Source organism: Canis lupus, chromosome 27 (genome assembly GCF_003254725.2).
Source record: "Canis lupus dingo isolate Sandy chromosome 27, ASM325472v2, whole genome shotgun sequence".
In the NCBI taxonomy this organism is placed as follows: Eukaryota; Metazoa; Chordata; class Mammalia; order Carnivora; family Canidae; genus Canis; species Canis lupus.
This window is the reverse complement of record NC_064269.1, coordinates 25019132-25041328: the sequence shown is the minus strand read 5'-3', so window position 1 is coordinate 25041328 and position 22197 is coordinate 25019132. Positions and strand designations below refer to the sequence as shown.

The following is a 22197-nucleotide window of genomic DNA, read 5'->3' as shown; positions in this document are numbered from 1 at the left end:
CTCTCTACCTTAAACCCTGACTAATGCAATTATATCCTTCATTCCTCAACCCAGAGATGCAATATATGAACCAGGACATTTACATGATGCTTTGTGATTTCAGAGTACATGGGCATGCATTATCTACATTGATCCTGACCACAACTCTGTGAGGTGGGAAGACAGGTACTATTCTCTCCACTGTACGGATGAAAAAGCTGAGTCTCAGAAGACTTAGGTGACTTAGCAAGGCATTTAGTTCGTAAGAAATAGGAAGAAATTCAATCTCACATTTTATTACTCTAGTCATTTCCGTTGACAGTGAGAAGCCTCTCAAGAGCAAATGAAGAAGAGAGGAAAACACATAGATGATGGCCATGAATTCAACCTTCTATTTTCCTACTTTAAAAATTAAAAAAAAAAATTTTTAACTTATCATTACACACTAAGGCCATTAAGTTCAACTAAAACATCTACAGATGAACTAGCAGAGATGGGCTATTAGAGGGTGTCTTTGGATCTGGTAAAGCCTGTGCCTCTGCTTTATAGGATCTCTCCTTTGAAGACTCATTGCTATTAATATAGATACATGAAAGGTTCAGCTCTATTTTCCAACTCTAACTGTGAATTCTCTTTCTGCATAATCATCTGGCCAAGCCAAGAGTGTCTGGAAGACTTGGAGAGGCCAAGCTTCATTCCTCAACTTCTCCCTAAGGTAATTTCACCTAAGAACCAACCCCTGTCCAACTAGGGCTCCTTAGAAATAACAATTTCTCCATTTTTCCTTTTTGCTGCATATATTTTAGTTAAACATTTGATTTCAATGCTCAGGAAACCAAGAAGAAAAACCTTAAGTAAATAAGGCTTGATTTAGACCACTTCAAAAGTGGTGAAATTCTTTCTCTCCATATCCTCTACTCCTCCACTTCAGAACAGTGTCTAACCACAAGGTTAAGATCCAACAGCTCTAAGAAGCAAACTTTGGACCATATGGTCCCCAGTCCTCGAGAGCAAGACCAGTTCTAAGAAAACATTCCAGTGTTGCAAATAGGCAAGATCATTCCACAGCCAACCTTGAAACACTAGAATTCCACAATTCCTGACCTTGCTTCCTTCTCTGCTTGCTTCCTTTAGTCTTTTATGACTCAAATCAGAAGGGCTAGGAAAACCATTACTCTGTAACAGCCTAATTCTGCCCTTGCATGGAAATGTTATGTGATTTCTTCACCAAAAATGGTGAAAGCTACCAAAAAAAAAAAAAAAAAAAAAACATTTATAATGAAGAAAAGAAGAAAGGAGATGAAAAAAAAAAAAGAGATCCGATTAGTTAGGCAAACTCAATTATCTTTTCCCTATGGTATTAAGACATATAAGAAACTATATTGAAAGGCAACAACAAACTATACTAACCTGGGGGAAGAGAGAATAAGTTGAATTGTCAATGGTGAATGAGTATAAAAACTCCCCATCATACCACATGCTTTTCCCCATGGGGGAATTCAATTTAGTCATAGCAAAGAGATGGGCGGGGTCACAGCAGTCTTCCATCTGTTTCCTAGGAGAGAAAATAGAGAGAGAAAAGAACAGCAGGTTAAGTGAGCGGCAGACTCATTCACTTGTCATTCCCACCGACGTGCAGCCTTACCTCACTGCCAGCTCACAAAAGCATCTGTGTCTCCAGGGTGATTAGACTACTATTAATTCACTCTTCCAGCCATCAAAATGCAAGACTGGAATATTTCATAATAAAAAAAAGTTTAAGAAAAAATACATTAGCTCTCAGATGCAGCTAAAATATGTCTGATGGCAAAAATGATGATTATAACTGCAGATTTGTTGATGGACTTCAATATCCAGGTCCAGAAAAGATTTGGAGGGTCTTTCAGAGACAGCTGAGCTATGCAGCTGCAGCAGAACTGTATCTTTTGGCGATTTAACAGTCATGGGGTTAGGTTCAGTGACAAGGCACTTTACATGAGCTGTATGAAGTAGGGGATGCACAGAGTCGCCCAAAAGAAGGCACACTCCCCAAAAAAAATTAAAGAACAATGCCTGGGGAAAATCCTTTTAAATAGAAACGGAATGCGATGAGTGATGTGATTTCAAACACTGGCAAAGCCATCTGCCTTCTAACTGGTAAATCCCGTGGGCCTTTTTGGCTCTGGGGACAGTTCAGCACCTTGACCCTTGAGAAAGGATCCCCACTCCTTTAGCATCAGAAACACCAGGGCTCCTTATGGCCTCACTCTTCCGGGCCAGTTCGCAGGCTGCTTGCCCCTCCAATGGAAGAAGCCCTGTTACTATTCTACAAGCCAATATTTACATTCTTCTCTATTTAAAAACCTGTCAGAAACCAACTCTGTTTACTCCCTGCCCTGTCATGAGGAAAAGATCTTATTCCCCGGCTCTACCTTTAGAAGGACCAATAAAACAAACTGCTAACATAAACCACTTCTGAGTGGTGCCTCCACACAGACTGGCTTGCTCAGAAATCTTTGGCTACCATGGTGCAGAAGCTTAGAGCTGAAAGAGGAAGGTAAGGTGGAGTACTTGGGTTCAAATCCTGGCTCTGCCACCTACTAACCCCAGAACTGGGGAACATCCCAGGTCCACAACCAGCCTCAGAGATTGTTTTTGAGAATTCACCGAAAATGTCCAGGGGGCACACACAGTATAATTTCAATACATGTCATTATTACACAGCCCTAACTTCACTGTAGAAATGAACACGCTGAGTCAATGTCCCAGGCTGAGGAGGCCTGGGGGGCCTCTGGCACTCTCCACACCATATGTTGCTATTTCCAGTGCTCTTTGGTTGGCTTCCTCTTTATAAGAGTTTCCACAGAAAGGACGGGGCGGGCCAGGAAGAAAGCCTTCATCTTATCATAGTTGCTAGAATTTGTGGGGGACCCGGATGGCTCAGTTGATTAGCATCTGACTCTTGATCTCAGCTCAGGTCTTGATCCCAAGGTCATGAGTTCAAAAGCCCTGCATGGAGCTCACTTAAAAAAATAACAGTAAGTTACTAGAATTTGTGTCACTTCCTGCTCTGACATCATCATTCCATTTCTCACCAGCTGTGCCTCTTTCCTCTCCTCCTCCATCTTCATTAATTCTTATCAATGTTTCATCACCCAAAAGACGGCCTGAAATGGAGACAATCAAGTTGCATGGTGACTTGCCTACATTTTGTCAAAAGAGTAACGATGGACACCATATCCCGTCAACATATAATTAGACATGGCTCAAGACTTATCTTTGAAAATAAGGAGAATTATCATAGGCATGACTCTAAACTAAATTTTTGAGCCCCTATTACAGATCTACTGATATTTTACCACTTTAATTTTTACCTTTCTCTGCCTGGAAGGAATGCTTTGTAAACAACAGCCAAGCACTTGCAATGTACCTGGTGCCTTTATAGATATTTTTCCACTTCATCCTCACAGTGAATGACCTTGGAGCTAAATAGCTTTAAGATTCTTTTTTCAGGAACTTATCATGGGTCACATAACTAGTGAAGTGGCAAGGCATGGCTTTGCTCCCAGTTTTCAGTTTTTGAATTTTTTTTAATCTCATGTCTAGTACTTCCAACTAGACCATAGCTCTCACCTCCAAACCAAGCTAAACTTGCCATTCAGTACAAAATACTACTGGAAATTCAGAGGAAAGTTTGGCCACAGCCATATAATAATAACACCTCATTTTGTCTAGAGTCTGACAGCTTATCCCTTTCACATTGGTTTCCTCTTTTCATCCTCAAAAAAACTAAGACAGAGTTACATGATCATAAACTTCTAATGAAACTGAAGCTCAGGCCAAGAGACTTGTTCAAGTTCATTAGGTTAATAAATATTTGCTTAATTATTAACGAAATGTGTCTTAGATGGACTCAAATTTGCATTTCCTACAGCACCACCATGATTGGAGCAATCATATCTTTAGTGGGAAAACTATTTTGTTTTAAGATTTTATTTATTTATCTCAGATAGAGACAGACAGAGAGAGCACAAGTGGGGAGGAGGGTCAGAGGGAGAAGGAGAAACAGACTCCCCAATGAGCAGGAAGGCCAATATGGGGCTGGATCCCAGGACCCTGAAATCATGACCTGAGCCAAAGGCAGATGCCCAACCGACTGATCCATCCAGGTGCCCAGGAATATTCAACAGAAAATGAAAGTGTCACATGTGTACAAAATATTTTTAAAAATCCAAGAGCTATAGCAAATTTGTAAGAATCATATCACCATTTGCAATATGGGAATGGTTTTCCTATCATGAACTCTCAAATCTTTCCCTCCATCCACAATGCCTCCCCATCATCCCTTGCCATGCCCCTCTCTGGAAGGTGGCCAAAAAGGGATCACAGTGTGAGGTATGTGCACTTCCCAGGCCTAAGAGAGTGCCACTAGCTCACCAGCAACACTGGCTGCAGGAGCAGCCACAGCAACAACAGTGGTAGGAATAGCACTGCCAGCAGTAATAACAGTAGCCATAGCAGAAGTAGTCGTCATGATTTTTACAGAGTTCTCACCTAACACTGTGTTAAGTACTTGGGATATAAATTAAATTAAGGGACACCTGGGTGGCTCAGCGGTTGAGCATCTGCCTTTGGCTCAGGGTGATCCCAGGGTAAAGGATCAAGTTCCGTTCCGCATCAGACTCCCTGCAGGGAGCCTGCTTCTCCCTCTGCCTATGTCTCTGTCTGTCTGTCTCTCTCTCTCTCTCTCTCTCTCTGTGTCTCTCATGAATAAATAAATAAAATATTTTTTAAAAATTAAATTAAAACCCAGACCTGTCTTCAGAAAATATGCTCAAGAGGTGGGCAACCAATAAGCAAGTCACTACTCCTGAATGCAGGAGAATGTGACCAGCACTGCTACAGATGTGCACAGACAGCTGTGGTTGCTCAGAAAGAGGACCCTCCAGGGGTCACCCTCCAGGTTCCAGGAAGGATTTCCTGCTCTGATAATTGCACTCTGGGAGGAAGAAAAAGGAAGCAAGTTATCTGAGGCAGGGAAGCTGCTCCAGAGGTATGAGACAGCAAGAGGCATTCCTTCATCAGAGTACACAACACAAATATTAAGTCTGTAATCTGTCTAAGAAACAGTTGACAGTTGAATATTGAATTTTGCCTCCATCCAACCTGCCAGTGATCCCAAAGAGAAGACGCACACCAGCTCTTAGCATTTTTAATCAATTGGGTCCCCAATCCCTTTCTCATGCTTTGCACTGATGCGCTGTATTATTTGCTTCTGTTTTGCAGCAGACAATAAAATCACAGGGTTATAAAAGCAAAAGTAAATCTATTTCTATGTTCAAGTTTAAATTTGCAGATTATTCAGTTTCAGAGTAGTGCAAATTGAGTAGTGGAGCCAAAATGTAAATGCTTTTTATTATTCCAATTCCAGCTTTAGCAGAACTCATATCAAATGATGCTATAGTTGCATCATGAAGGTAAATATGAAGCCTGGGAGCCACTAGCCAAAAACTCACTCAGGTTCTCATCCCCTTCTAATGAAAGCCATGCATATCAACTAAGCTAAGAGAACCACCTTCACTGATTAGCGTCTATCAACAAAGAAGACTAAAGTTCTGGGGAAACTAAGCAGGTAAATCAGGGTGAAAACCCACCCACTCAAGTAATAATGCCCTGTATCAAAATGAACCTTGCTCTAAGACTCTCTCAGATGCCATGTTCCACACTTTGGTCACCAGAGATGAAGAGAATTGGGAGGCTGTCACTCCAATGACTGTCCTGTATTGGGCCCCATCCAAGGAATGACTAAACTTGAGAAACTAGGGGTGAAAGAAGGTTCTACTGCTGTTTCATGTTTGGCCAAAATCTGCTGTTCTATCTCAGCTTTATACTCAGCTACTAGAAGGCTGAGAAGTCAAGTAGCCAAACATTAATTCAACGCCATTTCTGCATCTCTGAATATGTGTGTGACAAGTGCTCATGTAAACATTTACATCACCATCATATCTAAACAGGGTATTAATGCAAGCAACACACACAAGGAGGGTTGCTGGAGTTTATGGTTTGTAACTAAATATGCAACTCAAAACTCTGATGTCAGCACAGGGAATATAAATGGCATTGTATGGTGACAGAAGATAGCTACACTTGTGATAGCCACAGCATAACATGTAGAGTTGCTGAATCCCTATCTTGTACACCTGAAACTAATATAATGTAACATTGTATGTCAACTCTTCTCAAATAAAAAAAACAAAAACAAAATAAAATTCTGATGAGCAGTTTAGAGAAGTAACCAGAGTGAAAAATCTCTTTAGCTGCCTTATATATTGAAATTCTATTAGCCAGATGAGTTTAAATGTATCTTTGTAAGAAAAAAATGCTGATAATAAGTTTATCATGAAATGTATTAATTTTATGTACTTTTTAATCATGAAGAATTATTGACTACATAGGAGAACAAATTGTCAGTGAAAGGATATGTGAAGAGAAGAGTATGTTTGGAAGATAGCTTTAGGAAAAATACTATGCCATTTTTTCTGCCAACAAATATTGATGAAATCTTAAATAATAATGTAAAGCAGAATAGTAGGGTTGAGATTACATAATAATCCAAATCTTTATAGAATTAGTTGATGTGCTAGCATTCAAAATATTTTTTTTAAGATTTTATTTTATTTACTCATGAGAGATACAGAGCGAGAGAGAGAGAGGCAGAGACACAGGCAGAGGGAGAAGCAGGCTCCATGCAGGGAGTACTAAACCGCTGTGCCACCAGGGCTGCCCTAGTATTCAAAATATTAAACAAGCTAACCTTTAAGAAATATATGTAATTTTCAGTTACTTAATCCCATTTAGACAATGAATCATTCAAGAAAAAAAGTCCTAGCTGGAAACTCTTTGTATCTTATCATGAGGAATTAAATGTCAAATTTGTCCCCAAAAAAATTCCATGAGAAAGAAAAACTCCAAAAACCAACATCATGGGAAATCATCATGACCCAGTCATATTAGAATTCTTCATGTCCCTCTGACCTGCTTTCCTCTTCTCTACAGCACTTTAACACTATTTATATGCTGTATGTTTAAAGTTTTGCCTATTATCTGTCTCCCCAAGTCCCAGAATGTAAACTCCATGAGGAGAGAGACTTTGTCTTCGAGTCACTGTTGTACCCCATCTCCTGAAATGATGGCTAATAACACTAAACAGGTCCTTAATAAATATTGATTGGATGTATAAATAACAAGTAAGAAGAAAAGAAGAGAATGTTAAGGAAACAAGAGAATCTCAATGCACATTTGGTTCTCACTAACCAAACTTCAAACTGAAGTCAATTCCTTATGGTTTTAGTCTATGGAGACCAAAAAACCAAAAGCTTGTCAAAATAATTGCTGTAGACTGGTAAACATTTCTCAGTAATAACAGGCCCAAGATTTCTGAGATTTGCTGAGGGGTGAATCCCAAGTTCCATACACTGTGTACTAAACATTAGTCTGATTGAAGTAAGTTTCCCTTGGGGACCACAGCATAGGGACCACAGGAACAGCCCACCAATTGATGGTGCTGATAAAATCTGTTTCCTTCATCATACAGACAAACTTTCAAAATTTGATTTTTAAGACATTTGATAAGGTTTCAGATCTAATCTGGTCTTCAAAAAGTTCTTTCCATTCTAGTGATATCTGACTTCAGTCAATTATTGATTGTAATGTCTGGCTTTTGACCAAAAATGTATCTAATGCATTTCCTCCAGACAGCTAAATCAATGGTCCTTATTGTAAACTGTCCTGAATCGAATTCCTAAAATTCCTGTTAGACTATTATATGCTAACCCTTTGAGCTAGTGTCACAGAGCCTCAGATTCATGTTTGAAAATGTGCCCAAGTTCCACATCGGAGGATGGCTTTGAAAGTGAGATTTTATATATAAATATAGATATGTATATATAAAAATATAGATATGTATATATAAATATACATTTATACATGCACACATAGAGAGAGAGAGAGAGAGAAAGAGAGGGAGGGAAGGAGGGAGGGAGAGGAGAGGGGTGGAGAGAACACACTTAAGCACATATCATGGTTTCAACAAGTATTCATTTCACTCTGCCTCATAGTTAGGAACCATAATACTTGGCTTGCCTCACACAATCCTAAGTTATGGTTGCTCTCCAAATATAATTCTTTTTTTCCAGATATAATTATTAATAGTCAACTCCCTTCCATTCCTTTTTTTTTTCTACCTTCCATTCCTAAACATGTCCCTATTTGGATGATTTTAAATTATATGTTCACTCTATTAAGACAAGAGCCTTAACAGCATCAAATAAAAGAGAGCTTTTCTTTAGGTGAAGAACCTGGTGGCCTACAGAGAAATCTGAGATATTTCTTATTCTAAGTAAGTAAATGGCAGATTTCACAAAGATTATGGAAGACAGGGCTGGAGCCATAATAGTTATTTTTCCTGTTAACTTAAAGGAATCTTTATCTTAAATTATCAGTTTTGAAGCAAGTTTAAAAGTCAGGACTTGGGGATCCCTGGGTGGCTCAGTGGTTTAGCGCCTGCCTTCTGCCCAGGGCATGATCCTGGAGTCCCGAGATCGAGTCCCACATCGGGCTCCCTGCATGGGGCCTGCTTCTCCCTCTGCCTGTGTCTCTGCCTCTCTCTCTCTCTCTCTCTCTCTCTCTCTCTCTCTCTCTCTGTCTCTCATGAATAAGTAAAATCTTTAAAAATAAAAAATAAAAAATAAAAGTCAGTAATCACCAGGATGAGTGTCCAGGATATAGAACAAAAATTTGTAGCAGTTGCTCTGAACAAGCAGCAGAGCCCTGCCCATGGCAGAAAAGGAAGCAAATGGTGACAGCCCCCGTTCTGGGACAAAGGCAATAATTTCTGTTCACGGTATAGACCCCTGTAGTAGCTTACATCATTGACCTAAGAGATGCAAAGTACACACTCAGTAGAGGGTAGAGATTTGTATTCATCTTATGGTTCTGAAAAATTGTCTTAAATTGTGTGGAGGAGAAATACTTTCATTAGATTACTGGTTAAAATACTGTTTTCTACAGATACAATAAAAAGTCTCTTCAAAGATTAATCTTCTAGATAATTTGCCAGGATGACAAAAACAGAAAAACAGCTCTTGTGTACCACTTAAGACAGCAAATAATCTTTTATTTAGCAGCATTTTATTCTTTACATTTGAAATGACTGCATAATAAAGGAAAAGTGTTCCAAAGAAAGGTAGATTACTGCCATGTGTAATTTGCATTTCTCTAAAATAGGACGAGTAGACTTAAAGGAGGAACTTTTGGAACATAAATATTTCAAGGGTAATACATATCTGTTTTGTAATGTACCTAATATCATTATTTGAATTAAAACACGTAAACTTTTTCCAGGAAGGATTTCAATGAATCATTTTCTTCAGTCTTCCTATTCATGCTTACTTGTCTGTATAACTAGAAAGATTCTATTATCCTTTGAGAATCACCTATTTGCTATTTTGGTAACAGGAAGTAACTGGGCTCCTTTGGATGGCAATCATTACTTGATTCACTCAACAAATATTTATTGAGCACTTTCTCTGTGCCCAGTGTAATTCTAGGTGTTAGGGACAGATTGGGGAAGGGGGACAGGGAATATCTTGCCCTCTTAAATTCTTTTTTTTCTTCTTAAAGATTCTACTTATTTATTCATGAGAGACACAGAGAGAGAGGCAAAAACACAGGCAGAAGGAGGAGCAGACTCCCTGCGAGGAGCCCAAAGCAGGACTTGATCCTAGGACCCCGGGATCACTCCCTGAGCTGAAGGCAGATGCTCAACCACTGAGCCACTGAGGTGCCCCTGCTCTCTTAAATTCTAATGGAGAAGCCAGACAAACAAGATAAAATATGTCGCTTTGGGGCAGGGGATGCAGCTTTCAACAGGGAGCTAAGTAAATCCTGACTGTGTAAATGGACAACTGAGTAAAGACCAGAGTGGTAAGCATGTAAGCCGTAGGATATCTGGGAAAAGGGTGTTCAGGTAGAGCCAACGGCAAGTGCAAAGGCCTTATGTTCAAAAAGCATGGAGGAAACCAGTGAAGCTCTAATAAAGAGAGCATGGGGCAGGCATGTCAGGGGGAGAGGATCACATAAGGTTGTGTACATGTGGTTTTTACCTGCACCACCAACCTCCTTGTGGCATCAAGCACAGTTCCTCCAGAATAAATTCAATTCCAAAATCATACAAAGACATTAGGATTTTGCTGAAGTTGTAATGGAGGGGGCAGGGTCACCATACCACAGAAACTTCCTAAATCTTCCAGTGGATGCCTGTCTCTCCCCATTCTTTCCTCTCACCAGCCCCCAGCTGTCCTCTCTCCACATCACATCTCTCTTTTATCCAGAGCAATTTCACCCACTGGCTCTCCAATTTTCACTCCCTTTCTAATCACTTACTGTCATTCTTAAGTATGAGAAAACCATTATACATACTCTTTTTGGAGTTTCTTCCCCTTTTGAAAAATGTAGGAATTTGAAAGACAAAAAAATGTCCTCCTATATATGTAATCATATAAATAAAATTATTTTGGGACATCTGGGTGGCTGAGCAGTTAAGCGTCTGCTTTCAGATAATGGTGTGATCCTGTAGTCCCTGGATCGAGTCCCACATCGGGCTCCCTGCATGGAGCCTGCTTGTCCCTCTGTCTGTGTCTCTGCCTCTCTCTCTCTCTCTCTGCCTCTCTCTCTGCCTCTCTCTCTCTCTCTGTGCCTCTCATGAATAAATAAATAAAATCTTTAAAAAAAACAAAAAATAAAATTATTTATCTCTTAGTCCATTAGGATTATGGCAAAATAGGTAAATGGATATGTGCCAAATTTGGACTGTATTTTTCAGTGGCCTGAAATCTAAAAGGAGGCATGCAATGAATTTATTTTTGCAGGTTTGGGTAGGAGCATAGGAAAGGGCAGGTGGGTCCACTCAGGATGGTAGCTGAGCAGTTGTCCAAGAGAACATGGAGTTCTCAAAATAAGGTTCAGATCAGAGCCACCAGTCCAGGCATAAACTCCCATACTCCATTGAGTTTTAAACTTGCTCGAATAGAGGCACCTGGGTGGCTCAGTCGATTAAGCGTCTGCCTTCAGCTCAGGTCATGATCTTAGGGTACTGGGACTGAGCCCCGCCTCAGGCTCCCTCCTCAGTCAGGAGTCTGTTTGTCCTTCTTCCTCTGCCCATCCCCAATGCTCGTGCTCTCTCTCTCTCTCTCTCAAATAAATAAATAAAATCTTAAATCTTTAAAAATAATAATAAACTTTAATATTAATAATTATAATAATTAATATATAATATTCATATATAAATAATATAATAATAAATAATAAACTTGTCCAAATGGCAAATGCTCCAAATTACAAATTACACTGATTTATAATTGGGTTGTTTCTCCAATGTACAGGTTTACACAGCAGGATGGAATGCAGCAGGGACTTCTTTATGTAACGATGGTCAACGGTGCACCTCAACTGTACTAGGGAGCCAGACGTTGTGTATTAAATATAAGAACTCTATTCAGAAACATCTTTTCTAGGACACCTGCATGACTCAGTGGTTGAGCGTCTACCTTTGGCTCAGGTCGTGATCAAGGTCCTGGGATCAAGGTCCTGGGATCAAGTCTCACATCAGGCTCCCCAGAGGGCACCTGCTTTTCCCTCTGCCTATGTCTCAGTCTCTCTCTCTGTGTCTCTTATGAATAAATAAATAAAATCTTTTAAAAAAAAGAAACATCTTTTCTTGTTCTAATAACAGTTAAGTCTGAAACTATTTCTGTGAAAGATGAGCAGACGTTATAGGAAGGCAAAGCAAATGAAAAGGAAGAAGCAAGAGCAATAGAAACTGCATTATGGGTTTTCCAAATTATACAGATTTTTCTAAGTTGGGGAACTGAATCGACAAACATTAAGATAGTGAAGGGAGTGGTAAATTCTAGAGGGTGAAGTTCAGGAGTCAAGCTCCCTGAACATACCTCAGCTCTACTTCCTACCACCTGCAGGACTGCACCATTTGTCCTGAAATTTTTCCAGACCATAATTGTCTCTTTTATGAGTTAAGGTACACACTTCTGTTATTCCTGTGAATAACTGGTCCAGTATTTGAAGAAATTCAAATTTTCTGAAAAAAAATTTGGCTTTGTGCTGTGACCCATTTCCACAGGATGGAAGTTCATGTAACAACATGAACCAGGGATTCTCAATTTTCTTAACAGAATATTAACTGTGCCACCTGCTCCTCTAAAACACATGGGTCTCTCTTTACTCAGCACAAAATAAACAGCATTTTTTCAGCATTTCAGGTTGTCAGCAACCTTTGACTGTCATCTAGTTCCCATTAAATGTGTGGTTAAAGGAACAGATATTTGGGAGAGATGATAGGATGTGTTATTTTCTACTAGAGCTAGATTCTTTCTCTATATCAAGTCAAGTGATGAGTAAGTCGGCTATTCAAGTTACATAAAGCAACTATTTTCAAATATCCACCCTATAAACTTTCATAGATGGGGACAGATATATTTTCCAGGTCAAATGTGTCAACTTAGCTTACCACCAATATACTGTGAAAACAATCAGGCAGGCATTTTCATCACATCCACCCATTATCTCTCACCTTGTTGGTATGCTCATTACATTGGTACTTAGCTTTGAATTGTTTTGTGAATATCATTGACCCCCATCATGACAGAAAAGAACAGAGGTATTGAGAGTGTTGACGACAACAATTCAGGAGAAGCGTAGGCTTGGAAATGGAAACAGATAATTTTTTAAAACTGAAAGCATTGAGAAAATAAAGGACATTACAAGTATAGATGAAATGAGTCATTTGAAAAAGAGTGAAAAAAGAAACAATTGGCAAAAAAAGAAAGAAAATAATAGATGAACTGGAATTTTTTTTTTTTAGTTTGTGGATAAAGGATAAGCAGAGTCTGAAAATTAGAGACCAGATAAATGTACTATGATATATTCAGGGCTTAGGAGTTAACAAGACTGCATACAATTGGAGAAGTCAGAAATGATTGAGTTTATTGCCAAAGAAAAAGCACAGATGCCAAATGTCTATTAACCCAATGACAGTTTAGGGTAATGGTAGGGCATTCTGAAAAAATTTAAAGGCAATGGTTCAACTACTGCTGATGAAAATGTGCTGCAAGCCAGGGATGCTTGCCTATGTTCAAGACCACCCTGAATGTGCCCATTAAGGACAAGGGCAAGTATTGAGGGATGACTTGCTAAGGAATCATGAGATCATGAAGGAAATGGCTTAGTTGCCTCAAAGTCCTTCAATGAATACAAAACCTAACCATTTGGAGAAAATATACCAAATTGGCTATTAAACAAAAAGCAAAAGGACAAACCCACATGCCATTTGGTAGAAATGTATTGGGGGACAAAAGGTGAAAAATCGGTAATTTTCAATTTACACTTTTGAAATTATAGCCTATGCAAAAATTGAGAAGTCTCTGAATTAACTAATCATCCTATAGAAATGTCTTCACCAAGTTACGTTACAAAGTTATGCTTTTTTTTGAAGGTCAGTATAAGAAAGAGCTACATTAAGAATAGCATTTAATCTTCTATAAAACTGAAGTTGAAGGTAATGTCTATTATGTTTCGGTGGTTTTGTTTATCTACATAACTTCTTCCTTGAATTTGGTGTCAGGAAGATTGTTTTCTAATTATATAAAAATGTATGCTTCCACTTTAGCAAACAATGAGAGTTATTTTGACCCATTAAGTGGTACTTTGGCCTGAGTCATCAGAAAGTTCAGAAGTAAATACTGTATAGTTATAAGACTAAGTCTCACCTCCATGGACTGCCATCTCTCTCCTCTTTATGAGTGGTTGCTTTTGAAATGTTAGTATACCATTTTTTAAATTTTAGAAATTTATGACTTTAAACTATTAATTTTAGAAATTTTCAAAAATAAAATTAGAAAAACAGGCAAAAATAATTTATCACAGATAATCTCTCCAGAGATAACCACTGTTAATAGATGCATTTTTCCTATGAATTAATTCAACTCTTCCGTTAGTAAATATTCAACAAATATTTATTTAGTACCTAGTATGTGTCAGATACAATTCTAGAGATTCAAGATACTAAACAAGATACAGCAGCACTAAACAAGATGAGCTCAGTGTTTGCTTTCTTAAAATGGAAACTTAATCTATTTACAGTTTACTGATGCTACAAACAACTCTATTATAAACATAGATTTGTGAATACACCCACGATTGTTTTCCTGGGATAAATTTTTAAAAGTATTTACTGAATTAAAAGATATATACTCTAGGGTCCCCTTGCCTCAAAAAATATATACCATCTTTAAATTTTTTTATATTTAGCAAAGCAAAATATACAGAGTGTAAAGTACCCTACAGCAACAAAAATAAAAGTTCTCTTTCATATTCCTTATCTCTGTCTAGATCAAAAAGGCAATAGTTTTCACATTTTGATTATCATTCAAATACTGATGGTTTTATTTTCCAATTTTTTGTACTATCTATTGACTTACTATTATGGAAGATGAAGATATCACTTTCTAATCCTACTCCAAACAGACATACACAGACTTTCTTCACCTCATATTCCCCACAGAATTACATAAAAACATTTAGTTAAAGCAATATTATTATACTAGTAAGGGTCTCTAAGTATAATTTAAGAGCTGAGTCAGAAAAAAAAAAAGAGCCGAGTCAGGCAGTATATACTATCATTCTATATTCTCTCTTGTGGGTTTTTTAAAATATGCTCTTCCTGGGGCTAGTTATTGCCTAACTTTTTTCATTTGCTTCATGTATTATGTACCTTTCAATAACTCCCCTTCTAATTCCTCAAAGACCTATAACATTTTCTCAATGTGGTCAAATACATCAGGAAATCAATCCACTCATTTTTTTTTCTGGGAAACATCTCTTCTGGAGCCTCTGTCCCACTCTAATTTGGGCTGTTTCCTCTCTAACTTCGATAAATACCTGTCATTTTGGGAATTGCTTTCACATCTCTACTGCCTTGAATTACCCAGTCCCCTCTATCCATTTTTTTCCCTTTGTTGTTACTTCATTATTGTGGTATAACATATACTTTAGTTACTTCTTGAGAAAGGGTGAAAACAAAATACATTTTGTGAGCCCTTGAATATTGAAAACACTTCTTAGTTTGGCTGGATACAAAATCCTGGTTCAGAAACAAATTTTTTTCAGACTTGAAGGTTATTATCCATTGCTACCTAGTTTCCAGCGTTTTACCTGAGAAATCTAGCATCACTCACATCTAATCATTTTATTGTAATCATTTTGCATCTTGGAAGTTCTTAAGATCTTAAACAAGGGATTTTGAAATTTCACCATAATATGCTTTAATAGGTCTTTTTGTATTCAATTGCTGGACACTTGGTGGTCCCTTCCAACCAGGAAATAGGTCCTTCTGATCTGAAACCAGCTTTCTATTATTTCTTTAATAACTTCTACCCTCTTTTTTTTATATGTTTATCTTCCTGGAATTCCTATATTCCAGATTTCTCATCTTTTTTTTTTTCTATTTTCTACTTTTTTATTTTTCTTTTCTATTTTTATGGAAATGATTTCCTTAACATTATCTTACAAATCCATCTATTGACTTTCTAATTCCCACTACCATATTTTTAATATGAAAAAGTTCTTCTCTATCTTCAAAAAGTTTTATTTCATAGCTTTCTAGTGTTTGTGAATGCAATGTATTTGTGTGTGTGTGTGTGTATGAGAGTCACAGCTAGAACATTTTTTATGTGTTCTTTTGATTCCTGCATTGTCTGTTTGGTGTATGTTTTTTTCTATTTGTTCTCTTTCATGTTAGAGGCTTTCTAGAAATATTTATAGATCCATAGCTGCTTGTTTACATTAAAGAATGAGGTACTAAACAACTATATGAAAGTTCTTTATCCTTGGGTAGTGACTACCAACTCCTAGGCCTCATCAGCGTGATCCACCAGGGATCCAGACATTTCATGGGGATTTCCCCAAATGTCAGTATCTACAGCATCTTCTCTCACACTAGTCAGTTTCCCCAGAGAGGAACTTCCCAACTTCTTGATAAGATATAAGCCTAGTTGATAATTCTGGGAGCTAAGTGAGAAGGTGAGGCTGAGGCCTCTGCATAACACAACCTTTCTCTTCCTCTTAATTCCCCTGTATTCATCTGATATCCCACATCTTAGAGTCTGTTTCATTCCTAGCCTTCTAGCAGATGTGCAAGGGCAATTTCTTGTGTTTTTGGGTAAGGGGAGATCTGGAGCACTTCCAACCAATCTTTCTATTTTTAGTGTCATCAGCAGTCACCTCTAATTGCTGAATCTTTTGAGAATTCTGCAACATGAACTGGCTTCCTTCTTGCTGGCTTCTCCAGCTGCAAGCACTCAAGTTTTAGATTTCTGTACTCTCCTGGTCAGATATCACTGAGCCATCTGCTTTTCATCTCCTAAAATTTTGTTGATGTCTTTTCTCTGCTATTGTCTCCTCTTCCATTCTCTTCATTTTTACAAGTTTATTCCTATTTATATCCCTCTCTTATAATTTTATTAGTCTTTCAAGAGGGGTCAGGAAATCAGAAGCCAGGCAGTATTATCCTTTCAAGTTTAACTTCTTTAACTGTGATTTTTCAATAATGTTTTCTGATTTTAAAACATATGCATGATACCAGAATAATTTTGATGGTGATTGCTTTAAAGAAATGGAAATGGGGTTTTAGGATATGTGGGGACTTTTACTTTTCTTTTTTTCTTTCTTTTTTTTTTTTTTTTTACTTTTCATCTTATTTGTTTCTGTACCTTTTTAGTGCTGTGAACTTGTATTACCTTATCGTTTTAAATCTGATTTTTAAGAGTTACTAAAAATAAAAAGTAATATGACCAGTAAAGAAAATCTGGAATATATTAAAAAGGGGTAAAGAAGAAATCAGAAGTTAAAAAATAATACAATCACATAGAGAAAAATATGATTAATTTGATTTTTCTCTCTGATTGTGACATTATATTCTCAGGATTTCTTCAAAATTTATATAGATTAACCAGCTAATTATCTCTGCTCTCCAGCATCTTCAAGTCTCCTTTTTCTTCTCTTTCACAGAGGTATAATTGACATACAATATTTTATTAGTTTCAGTTGTAAAACATAGTAATTCGAGATTCATATACGTTGTGAAATGATCAACATAGTAAGTCTAGTTACCATCTGTCACACATACAGAGTTAATACAATATTATTGACTATATTCCCTATGCTCTACATTATATTCCCATGGCTTATTTATTTTTTATCTATAAATTTGTACTTCTTGATCCCTTTCACCTATTTTACAATCCTACCTCAAACTACCCTACACTCTGGCAACCACCAATCTGTTCTCTGCATCTACAAGTCTAGGTTTGGTTTGGTTTCTTTATTTCTACATATAAGTGATATTGTGCAGTATTGTGCAACTTTTCTGTGTCTGACTTATTTCACTTAGCATATACCCTCAAGGTCCACCAGGTTGTCACAAATGGCAAAATTTCATGTTTTATGGTTGAGTTGTATTCCATTGTAAATATATACTACATCTTCTTTATCTACTCATTCACCAATGGACACTTAAGTTATTTCCATATCTTGGCTATTGTGAATACTGCTGCAATGCACAAAGGAGTGCATTTTGAATTAGCGTTTTCATTTCTTCCAATAGATACTCAGTAGTAAAACTTCTAGAACATATTATAGTTCAATTTTTAAAGGAACCTCCAGATCATTTTCCATAGTGTCTACATCAATTTACATTCCCACTAACAGTGCATGAAGGTTCCCTTTTCTCTACATCCTCACCAACACTTGTTATTGCTTGTCTTCTTGACAATAGCCATTCTGACAAATGTAAGGTCATAGCTCATTATAGTTTGATTTGCATTTCCCTGATGATTAGTGATACTAAGCATCTTTTCTTTTTTTATTTTAAAGATTTGTTTATTTATTTAAGAGACACAGAGAGAGAGAGGTAGAGACATGGACAGAGGGAGAAGCAGGCTCCCTGCAGGAGCCCAATGTGCGACACAATCCCGGAACTCCAGGATCATGATTTGAGCCAAGGCAGACGCTCAATCCCTGAGCCACCCAGGCATCCCACTAAGCATATTTTCATGTGCCCATTGCCCATTGGTATATATTCTTTGGAAAAATGTTTATTCAAGTCCTCTACCTCTTTTAAAAATCAGGTTATTTTGTTTTGTTTTGTTTACTGAGTTGTATGCATTTGTCATATATTTCGGATACTCACACTTGTTAGATATGTGATTTGCAAATATCTTCATTTTGATGATGGTTTCCTTCACTGTGCAGGAGCTTTTTTGTTTGATGTAGTCCCATTTGCTTATTTTTGCACTTATTTCCCTTGCCTTTGGAGTCAGACCCAAAAAGCACTGCTAAGACTGAGGTCAAGGAGCTTACTGACTATTTTTTTCTAGGAATTTTATAGTCTTACACCCAAAATTTTAATCCATTTTTAAGTTAATTTTAGTGTATGCTTCAAGATAGTAGCCCAGTTTCATTCTTTTGCATGTAGCCATCCAGTGTTCCCAGCACCATTTATTGGAGAGACTGTCCTTTCCCCATTCTATATTCTTGGCTCCTTTGTCTTAAACTTAGTTGAACAAAAATGTGTGGTTTATTTCTGAATTCTCTATTCTGTTCCATTGATTTATGTGCCTGTATTTATGCCAATACATGCTGTTTTTAATATTTTATTTATTTATTTAACAAAGAGAGCAAGAGAGAGCAAGCACGGTGAGCAGTAGAGGGAGAGGGAGAAGCAGGCTCCCTGTAGAGCCTGTTGCAGGGCTCGATTCCAGGACTCTGAGATCATGACCTAAGCCAAAGGCAGACACTTAACCAACTAACCACCCAAGCATGCCATACTGTTTTGATTATTAGAGCTTTCTTTTTTTTTTATTTATTTATTTATGATAGGCACACAGTGAGAGAGAGAGAGAAGCAGAGACACAGGCAGAGGGAGAAGCAGGCTCCATGCACCGGAAGCCCGACGTGGGATTCGATCCTGGGTCTCCAGGATCGCGCCCTGGGCCAAAGGCAGGCGCTAAACCGCTGCGCCACCCAGGGATCCCCTATTAGAGCTTTCTAATATAGTTTGAGATTAGGGAGCGTGATATCTTTGGCTTTGTTCTTCTTTCTCAAGAATGTTTTTTTTTTGGCTATTTGAGGTCTTTAGTGGTCTCATGTAAATATCAGAATTATTTGTCTAATTTCTGTGAAAAAACAATGCCATTGGAACTTTGATAGAGATTGCACTGAGTCTGTAGCTTGCTTTTTTTTTTATTTTTATTTATTTATGATAGGCACACAGTGAGAGAGAGAGAGGCAGAGACACAGGCAGAGGGAGAAGCAGGCTCCATGCACCGGGAGCCCGACGTGGGATTCGATCCCGGGTCTCCAGGATCGCGCCCTGGGCCAAAGGCAGGCGCTAAACCGCTGCGCCACCCAGGGATCCCTGTAGCTTGCTTTAAATAGTATGGACATTTTAATAAAGTAATTCTTCCAGTCCATGAACATGAAATATCTTTTCATTGATTTGTGCCTTCTTCAATTTCTTTCATCAATGTCTTAGAGTTTTCAATATACAGATTTTTCACCTCCTGGTTAAATTTTATGCTTAGGTATTTTATTATTTTTTAAGTGGTTGTAAATGGTTTTTTTCTTGATTTCTCTGATAGTTCATTATTTGTGTATACAAATATAATAGATATCTGTATATTAAGTTTTTATCCTGAGACTTTCCCAAATTAATTTATGAATTCTAATGGTTTTATGGTGAAATCTTTAGGGTTGTCTATATATAGTGACAGTTTTACTTCCTTTCCAAATTGGATGCCTTATTCTTTTCCTTTTTTGTTGCCTTTTTCTTTTCTTGCCTAATGGCTGTGGCTAGGACTCTCAAAACTATGTTGAATAAAAGGGGCAATCATGGGCACCCTAGTCTTGTTTTTAATCTTAGAGAACATCTTTTGGCTTTTCACCATTGAGTATGATGTTAGCTGTGGGTGTGTCAACATTTCTTCTAAGGCTGGTTTAGTAGTTATGAATTCCTTTAGCTTTTGCCTGTCAGAAAAACTCTACCTCTCCTTCGATTCTTTTTTTTTTTTTTTAATTTTTATTTATTTATGATAGTCACACAGAGAGAGAGAGAGAGAGAGGCAGAGACACAGGCAGAGGGAGAAGCAGGCTCCATGCACCGGGAGCCCGACGTGGGACTCGATCCCGGGTCTCCAGGATCGCGCCCTGGGCCAAAGGCAGGCGATAAACCGCTGCACCACCCAGGGATCCCTCTCCTTCGATTCTGAATGTTAATTTTGCTGGGTAGAGTATTTTTGGTTAGATGTTTCTTCATTTCAGCACTTTGACTATGCTATGCCACCTTCTTCTAGCCTGTGAAATTTCTGCTGAATAATATGCTGATAGCCTTATAGGGTTCCCCTTATAAGTAACAATTTATTTTTCTCTTGCTGCTTTTAAGATTCTCTTTTTATCTTTAACTTTTGACATTTTAATTATAATGTATCTTGGTGTGGATTTCTTTGGGTTCATCTTCTTTGGCATTCTCTAGTATTCCTGGATCTAGATGTCTATTTCCTTTCCTAGGTTAGAGAAGTTTTCATCCATTATTTCTTCAAATAAGTTTTCTGCTCTCTTTCTTCTCCTTCAGGGATCCCTATAATGTAACTGTTATTCACTTGATATTCCTGAGGTTCCTGAAGTCAGCTTCATTTTTAAAATTCTTTTTCTTTTTTGCTGCTCTGTCTGGATGAGTTCCATTGCTTTGTCTTCTAGATCGCTGACCCATTCTTCTACTTGTCCAGTTTGCTGTTGAACCCCTCAGGTGTATTTTTCAGTTTTGTTACTTTATTCTTAAGCTCTATGTCTTCTGTTTGGTACTTTCTTATATTTTCTATATTTGTTAAATTTTTCACTGTGTTGATCCATTCTTCTGAGGTCAGTGAGCATCCTTTAGACCATTACTTTGAATTCTTTATCAGGTAGATTACTTATCTCCATATCATTAACATCTTTTTCTGAAGTTTTGATCTTGTTCTTTCACTGGGAACATATTTCTGTTTCCTCATTTTGCTTGACTCCCTGTGTTTGTTTCTATGTATTAAGTGAAATAGTCACCTCTCTCAGTCTTGAAGTGGACTTGGGTAGCTGATGAACTATCTCAACCTTGCCTTAGCTTTGGTTGTCTCCCAAACTTTTGTGATTGTCTAAACCAGCCAACATTCTTGATATGTCCCCATTTTTAGGGGGTGTCAAGAACTGTCTTGATGCGGTCTTTTTATCCTTTGTTATGGAGAAACAGTTCATCTGTTTTCAGATCTTTTTTCAGTAAGAAATGATCCACATAGCTGTAGATTGGTGTGTCCATGAGAGATGGCAAGTTCCTACATTGCCATTTTTGAAAATTGAAAAATCATAATGAAGAGAAAGGTCTTTTTGCATCAATTGTCTTAAGTTGAGTCTCCTAGAAGTGGAGATGGAGTTTAAGTGAATTATTAAAAGTAGTGACTCAGAAGAGGAGAGGGAGTCCTCAAAGTCTTCTTTTAACTAAATCCTTAACTTCTGTCCATAAAAATATTTATATTTGTCCTAAGTTAAGGAAAATCCCCTCTTATATGCTACCTCTTTAAGATATGTTAAATTCTCTCTGAGAACTCTTACAAATCAAACACATTAAAGCACTACTGCCTCTATTTCTTCATCAGCCTTTTCATTTGCACATCACCTGTCCTGAAAATGCCTTCTCCAAGGTCTTCAAATATATCCAAATGACCAAATCAAATCAAATGGCCTTTCCTTACTTCTTATTCATCCTGACCACTCTGGCATTTGAGATTGTTGACCAAGTCCTTTCTACTAACAAGCTTCTCCTCCCTAGATATCTATGGCAGTGTATCAGTCTACTCAACCACCTCCTATTTCTTTTTCTCTCTTTCCTGACAAAAACAGCACTTCTTCTCCTCACATAAATGTGAGAATATCCCAAGGCTCAAACCTCGATTCCCATCATTTTTTATTCCAATAATAAGGAGAGACTAAATCACAGCCACATCCTTATACTCAACCCAAAAGATCATTATCTTCTAGAGGAATACACAAAAGAATAGAGTAGCATGGACCATCATGAGACAC

General features: G+C 37.7%; 1 protein-coding gene across 2 annotated transcripts in view; it reads right to left on the bottom strand.

Moving 5' to 3' along the window:
• ST8SIA1 (ST8 alpha-N-acetyl-neuraminide alpha-2,8-sialyltransferase 1) overlaps positions 1 to 22197 on the bottom strand; it is a 151140-nt gene that overhangs the window by 96349 nt on the left and 32594 nt on the right. For both annotated transcript variants that reach the window (XR_007406305.1, XM_025455335.3), the window contains exon 2: positions 1390 to 1534. Coding sequence is in view for 1 of the 2 variants with exons in the window: in XM_025455335.3 (XP_025311120.1) it covers positions 1390 to 1534 (145 nt within the window). In the remaining variant the exon portion in view is untranslated. The remainder of the gene's footprint in view (positions 1 to 1389; positions 1535 to 22197) is intronic.